Below are 7616 nucleotides of genomic sequence, written 5' to 3' on the forward strand. Positions count from 1 at the left end.
CGTGCCTCTCATGGTGATGGTCCTTCAATCTACTATCTAGGACGAGTCGTGTTTTGGGTGTCCATTTTTGTCATCTTCACTTGTTCAGGTTTTCGATCTGGTTCGCTTATAAACTGGATCAAGTTTTCTTTGAGTGAGAACAAATTCACGTGTGGAATTCCTCCTCCACCCCCTAAGGTACGGTTGAAAAAAGAGAGGATGTGGGTGGTGCACTACTTCTTGTGGTGGATGGAAATGACGATGTCGAGGAGAAGGGAAGAGGCGAGGGTAGAAGGACGAGAAGGTTGCGTGTGGGCAGAGGGAAAGAGGAAACATGAGGAAGGCATCATATTCACCGGGCTTGATGTGCAGACAACTTCCAGGAACCTTCCTCCCCCCAGTCAGCGTACGATAGATGGTCCAATCAGAATGATGAAGGCGATGGGGATGAGTGAGCAGACCTGTGCATGTTTTTACTGTCCATCTCTAAACATTATTGATGATGACATGCATCGCTTAGAGGGTGGCCAAGAAATCACATTTAATGGGTTCAACTCGGTGTTTTGGTGCGCCTTTATTGACGATATGATTATGTGATATATGTAATCAATTTATACTTGACTTATGTTGGTGAGGGGTGCACGTGTGCAAATCATTAATGTAGACCAAATCCAAATCAAACACCTGGCTCGATTGGGAGATTTCCAAACTTAGGAACCAATTTTAAAAATTAATGACAACCGTCTTTACACGTCTCGCAATGTTGGACGTGCGCTCACGGAAATCAGATAATCTTTGACCAATGAACACTGAAGCGTGAGACGAACAACATTTTCTAAAGGACTGATCACGCGAATTACACCCTTCGATTTCCTCACCCCTCGATGGAAAAGAACATTCCTCCCTGCCGTTGGCAAATCAGATGTTTGCAATAGTCTTCATCAAGCTTATAATTTCATCAAACTGGTTCGTCAAAAAGAAAAACAAAAAAACCACCCTGTCAGGCAGAAGAACCGTGTGAAATGAAGCGGGTTTGCGCGGAGGAGGAAGACCCCGTCAACCGTCGAACGCCACCCCGCCAACTCAAACCTGGGGCGGACCCCCCGTCCCCACTGGTCAGCGTGAGGGGTGCGCCCGGCCGGGATGCGATCATGCGAAGCGGGCGATGGTCCCGCAATCAATGGCCAGTGTGCCCACTCGTCAGTTAGCCTTCCGCTGCGCGCTGGCTATATAGGAGGCGCCTCCCCCTCCGGCCGATACGGTGGCCTCCCCCCTCCCTCCTAAAACCCACGCTGCGAGCCGCTGAGACGCTCGAGATGTTCGGCGGCGGCCGGCCTCCCGGCAACGACGGCACCGGCAACGGCACCGGCAACCCTGGAATGGCTGCTCGCGGAAGAGGTGAGGTGTTTTCCCGTACTTGTAGCCGTCCTCGCTGTTACCTTTTTCCCCCCAGTTGCCCGTTCGTCTCCTTCGCAAAAGATGCTTCGTTGCTCCGGGGATCGCGTTCCCCCGTTTCGTTGCTTCGGGGATCTTAGGTGCGGAATTGGATGTTTCGTTCTGCCGGGCGTTTGGTTCATCTGGCTGGGAGTTGTATGTAGATTAACCGGTTTCTCTGTGCTTGCCGATTATGGGGTTTTCGGCAATGATATCTAGCCAGTTATCGCCATTGCTGGTATGCAATTGAACACCGCCGGTCTGTGCCTCCTCTGTCGTCTGCTCCGGCGACTAGAGGGGGTGGGGACCCCGGTGGTTTGGTTGCCGCCGTAGATAGGGTAGACATCGTGTGTGCGGCGGCGCCGCTGCTGTCGGTGACGGCAGCGGTGCATTCAAGAATAATGCTCTCACTCGTCTTGACGGCTGTGGCGATGAGCCGGTGGGCTCAACCTCCCATCGACTCTTCGGGTGTGAGGGTTGAGGTCATCGGCCGGTGGCTGTTGTGGCTGACATTGTTACGGTTGGACGAGAGAGGGATAGCAGTTTCAGATCTGGGCTTGAGGATCGATGGCGGCGGATTGGGTCTTGAGGATTGATGGCGGCGGATCTAGGTCTTGGGATTAATGACGGCGGATCTGGTGCTCGACCTTGACGGTGTGGACGCAATGCCGGTCCTAACACTTCGGGGGCCCTAGTGCGAACCGAATGAAGAAGATGATAAAATGGTGATAAAATCAAAAAAATCATTAATTCCATCGATGGGGCCTGGCTTCCTTCGGGACTTGTGGTAATCAATGGAGAGATGAAAGGAGACGGATACTGAAGAAGAAGGAAAGATTGTGCATTTTTATACTAGAAAGAATCCATGGCTGGATAATAACTGTAATATATACAAAGGAGTATACACATACACAAGATATGGGTCCCTTCCCTGGCCGGGCCCTAGGCGGTCGCACTCCTTGCCTAGGCCAAGGGCCCGCCCTGTGTGGACGATTTCCGGTGGCTACATATTTTCAACACGCCGGTCCATGTCTCATCTGTTGTCTGCTCCAGGGAACAAACGGGGTGGGGACCCTGGTGGTTTGGCTCCAGTCGTAGAAAAGGTAGGCTTTGTGTCTGGAGTGACGCTGCTTATGTGGTGACGACAACTATGCATCCAAGAATAATGCCGCAGTTCAAGTCTCATCTTAACGGCGTCCATAGCGGCGACAATGGGACGGTGGGCTCATTCTCCTATCGACCCTTCGGGTCTGCTGATTTAGGTCTTCGGCTGGTGGCTGTCGTCTTTGGCGTTTTTGCTGGTGGGTGAGAGAGGATAGAGGTTCCAGGTCTGGGCTTGAGGATTGATCGTGGCGGATCTGGCGCTAGGCCTTAATGACGTCATTGGTTGATGGTGGCTACGGGACTCGTGGAGGGTGGGGATGATCCTGGTCGACGCACCACAACGATAAAGGACTTGCCTACAGTTGGCTTCATCTACTCACAACGCCCTTGTGGGCTAGTGCTTTCCTAGTATAAGGGTGGTAGTCGACTCTCTTCGTTACTACAAGAAATTATCTATTATCTAAGAAAACAAAAAAATGTCTTATTGGCATTTTTACTTATTTAGCATTTTTACTTTATTTGCTACTGGGCAAAAACAGAAACTGTGTTATTGACACATCCGAAAGCTAAATAGAAACTGTAAGGTAATTGTTAGACTCATATGTGCTATCATAATTTAGCAATGAGATTGGGTGATACAATTTTATATTTTCTTATAAAATTGTTAAATTAAAATAAGTATGTTTTTGCACCAAACTAGGCATAATACAGAAAGGAGTCTGTCGCATAAATTTCGCAAAAACCATGGTGTCAGTGCTTGTTTTAGTAGTCATGGTCCTAGTTGATATTTAGCTTAGTTTTGGCACACGTTGATACAGAATTAATTCACAAATGAGCACAAGAATATGGTTGTTGTTTAATTATCACTCCATCGAATGTTTACATCATTTTCAACATGGGAGTCCAGAGACCAATTCCTGTACCAGGTTCCTATAGTAAAACTTTGATTACAATTATGTTTTCCACACTTTTTGAATTGTTGTCCCAAAAAATATGTATAGATTGTTCTATCTAATCATGCTTGCATAATCATGTCCTTCATCCAGGGGGTATTTGGAAGAAGAAATCAGGCCAAGCAGTTGGGAGGGGACAATGGCCACCATCAGGCTCCTCCTCAAATGCTTCACATACTACAGCATGGCAAGCTTGCAATGGAAGTGGAGGATCTTCACTTCCTTTGAGGAATTATAGAACTCAACCTTCTGATCATAAGCCTGGTGCCGGAGACAATCGCTGGCTATCATCACAAACATATCCTAGAGAAAACCCAGTTGTGAGGCCACCTCTCGCAAATGGTTCGCAGTTGGCATCCAGGTCTCATCCATATGGCCCTGAAAGCAACAAGGACGATGTTCCTTCATCTAGTTTTGACCCTGAGGACAGTTCTGAAGTTGAGGATTCGTCAGATGATGACATTGATGATGATATGAGTGAGGACAATGATTCTGATGCAAGCGAAAAAAGTTTCGAGACCCGAAAAAAGAATAAGTGGTTTAGAAAATTCTTTGAAGTCATTGATACCTTAAATGAGGAACAAATACATGATCAGGCTAGGCTATGGCATTGTCCGGCATGCCAAAAAGGACCTGGGGCAATTGACTGGTTCCATGGGCTACAGCGTTTGGTGATACATGCTAGAACAAAGGACTCCAGAAGGGTTAAGCTCCACAGAGAATTTGCCACATTGCTAGAACAGGAGTTAGGAACTACACTGGTACCATCTGGTGAGCAATTTGGGAAATGGGAAGGATTGAGAGGAAGCACTGATCGCGCAATAGTATGGCCACCAATGGTTATTGTCATGAACACTTTACTGGAACAAGATGACGATGACAAGGTGATGTATTTTCTTCCTTCTGGTCATGAACCTCTTCCACATTAAATACAAATATGTGTTTCTACTTTATTTATATGGTAGAGTTGGTGAATCAGCTGTAGTTCATGTATGTGTGTTCGATTGGTTGCAATTTTAATAAAACATCACTTTCTCTCGAAACAGGCTTCACTTTAATATATAATCTTTCAATGTTCAGTGATGATGATTATTGTGTTCTGACCTTGCTATTCTTTGATGCTCTCTAGTGGTTAGGCATGGGTAACGTTGAGCTTCTCAAATATTTCCATGAATATGGTGCAATGAAAGCACGCCATGCCTATGGTCCAGGTGGCCACCGTGGCATGAGCGTGTTAATATTCGAAAGCTCTGCCGTGGGTTATATGGAGGCTGAGCGTCTGCATAAGCACTTCGTCGGTGAAAGAACAGACCGGGAAGCATGGCAAGCTCCTTCTAAGCGCCGGTTCTTACCTGGCGGCAAAAGACTGTTATATGGTTTCTTAGCGAACAAAGATGATATGGAGACTTTCAATAAGCACCACCCAGGTATACTGTTTTAACTTCTTTTCATGCATTTAATGCTTTTGCTTCCATACAATTGCTCAGTTATATGGTAGCTCGGGCTAAGCTCCACGTCCGGTAAATACTTAGTTGTTACTGAAATATTGTAGCCCTGCGGATGCAATATGATACACATGTCAAGTTGCATATTTCTGTTCTTTACTGTATTGACATGCTGAATTTTTGAAGGAACTTGACATTTTTTATTTATGTTTTGTAATGACAATACATAGACTTCGTCCGGACTTAAGAACGTGTATTTGAAGCAGCATATATACACCCGAGCTGTTAAGTTTTCTGATGTATTTGATTATTAACTTTTGGGTCTGTTTAGCATTTGCATTATGGTACTAGATCATGTGATGGTTCAGACTTCAGAGGGCATGTTTTCTTCATTATATTAGTAATTAGAAGCCAGTATGCCATGGGTAACTTGGGATAATTTGGAGAAAATGAGGGATATATAGATCCCTGTCACTCTTTGTTCACCTATGCATTTACAGTTTTTTCTCTGATCATGGCATCCTTTCGCTTCTAATTTTTTTATATAATATGCATGGATTCTGCATCCCTGTGGCAATTCATAGCTCATCTATATCATTTCTTTGTGTGTACTATATATATGGATACCTGCACTAATGTCGAGGGCCTGGTTCATTGTATTAGTAGCTATTAGTAACAAGAAGTCAATTACATCGTAAGAAGAAACAAAGGTAGCTTTATTCTGTTTATGAAGACGTGTCCTGCAAGTTGAATACACACTGAAGCACTGTAAAACAATGTGTCACCCACACAACCTGCTATGCATCTACTGAACATGACCTTAAATACTTGATGATGTTCTCAGCAGATACATTGCCTATTGTACTATACTTTTAACATAAGTGCTTTATTATATTTTCAGGACAAAGTTGCCTGAAGTATGATATGAAATCTTATAATGAAATGGTAGTGGTAGCTATGAAACAAATGAGCCTAGACAATCAGCAACTGAATCGTATGAAGAACAGGGTGGTGAAGACAGAGAAACACTCTAAAGTTGTAGAAGACTCGCTTGGTGTCATGACTCAGAAATATCGAGAGACTAGTGAAGAGAATACCGTGCTGATGCGTAGGATTAAAGAGAAGCACATGGAGCATGAGGAAGAGGTAAATGGTTTCTCAACGGTTACACCAGTATATATGACTGAGCGCAAATTTTCGTATTTCTAGTGGGATATACAACCGTATTAATTTAAAGTTCACATTATTTATGTCTGGCAGTATGCAGCATTATGCTGTCTGTGATAAAGCAATCCATATTTAGGTTGGATTCCCCTAAAATTCTTCCCCCTTTTTTTTTCGAATTTGTGTTTGTTACACTTTTCCTCGTTATGATTTCATCACCTTTTTTCACCTTGTGTTTCCTACACTTTGCAGATGACATCCCAAGAGAAATTTTTCGATGACCAGATAGAAAACCTTTACAAGGCCATGGAGGAGAAAGAAAGTGAATATGAGAAGAGACTGCAAGAGGAGCGTGCAAAGGCTAGACAGTATGATGTGGATTCTGGGACTACCGAAAATCGCATGCTAAGGTGCGTAACTGGTACTGCTTGACATGACAAGACGCTTTTTTTTTTGTCGGTCCGCGTGCATGATTCTTATTAGGATATAATACGAAAATTGTTTGGATGAAACACCCGCATTCCATTTTTGACACAGCGAGATCAATTTTCAAATGTGTGTTTGTGGATAGAAATTCTCCAGACTAACCATGTCATGTATTCTTGGCTTCTTCTACCTATCTCAAAGTTGCAAAACGCTATCTATTTTTAATCCATGTCACCCTCTGCAGGAAGGAGGAAGTACAGCGTTTCATAGATTGCCAGGCTAAGGGCGTGGAGGAGTTTATGTCAGGAAGGGACGAGCTGATAAAGGCACACGAGAAGAAGAAGCTGCAGCTCAAGAGAGAGTATATGGAGAAGGAGGTGGAACTCGAGAAGGAGCTCGATGCCGGTCTCACGGTTCTGATGGATAAGCACAAGCCTGACACCTTCAAGGCTTCTAGCTCCAGCTCGTGAAGATTGCCGTACAATTTCAGCTCAGAACATTTTAGGGCCGATAAGAATACCTGGACCTATGTGGGTGTCATATGGCCAATATCATGAAGCTTGAACGTGCATGAGTGTCAAGATCAGTAGCATGTCGTACCAACATGTAGTGACTGCGTCGAAACTTGCATGTGTATGGATTATGAAACTTGAACATGCATGTGTATGGATTATGTTGTCACCTTGCTCCGCTTCCACCCTCTGCCTCAAAACCAAATCTGCCCTCATTTCTTAATAAACTAGACCATGCCTCGCGCGTTGCGGCTGAAATCTTGTTAAAAATGTACGAATAAGTGATAGGAGACTAAAATAAATGCAAAAACAAATATAAAACTTTCTTGCATGACTTAATTCCCTAGGAAAAAATAATGCATGAGGTGATATATTTTGTATGAAGATATTAATGAAAAAAGTAACTTATGACTTCATACATGACTTGATGACGTGGCATTGTTGCATGAATAGAAAAATTAGCTAGTGGGTTATAACTATTTAAGAATAAAGGATCAGCCGCCTCCCACACCTAAAAGGCCAAACGAGAGGCGGAGAGAAGCGAAGCAAGCGACGAATTGGCACCGGCGACAGGATGTGCACACACATGACGACGCTGT

At 44.4% G+C, this 7616-nt stretch overlaps 1 protein-coding gene across 1 annotated transcript; it reads left to right on the forward strand.

Moving 5' to 3' along the window:
* Positions 1–1218: 1218 nt before the first annotated feature.
* LOC123440504 (protein SUPPRESSOR OF GENE SILENCING 3 homolog) lies at positions 1219–7167 on the forward strand. Its single transcript, XM_045117068.1, has 6 exons — positions 1219–1377; positions 3564–4354; positions 4600–4897; positions 5817–6061; positions 6332–6489; positions 6750–7167. Exons 1-6 carry the CDS (start codon positions 1296–1298, stop codon positions 6973–6975), a joined length of 1800 nt encoding a protein of 599 aa, XP_044973003.1. The 5' UTR covers positions 1219–1295; the 3' UTR covers positions 6976–7167.
* The last annotated feature ends 449 nt before the right edge of the window (positions 7168–7616 follow it).

This window comes from Hordeum vulgare, chromosome 3H (genome assembly GCF_904849725.1).
Source record: "Hordeum vulgare subsp. vulgare chromosome 3H, MorexV3_pseudomolecules_assembly, whole genome shotgun sequence".
NCBI lineage: Eukaryota > Viridiplantae > Streptophyta > Magnoliopsida > Poales > Poaceae > Hordeum > Hordeum vulgare.

Bases quoted from the DNA above. Each gene is read 5' to 3' on its own strand.
- LOC123440504 (XM_045117068.1), top strand. From the start codon at position 1,296: ATGTTCGGCGGCGGCCGGCCTCCCGGCAACGACGGCACCGGCAACGGC. The intron at 4,355-4,599 runs GTGATGTATTTT...GATGCTCTCTAG, and splicing joins AACAAGATGACGATGACAAG to TGGTTAGGCATGGGTAACGT. The intron at 4,898-5,816 runs GTATACTGTTTT...TTATATTTTCAG, and splicing joins TTTCAATAAGCACCACCCAG to GACAAAGTTGCCTGAAGTAT.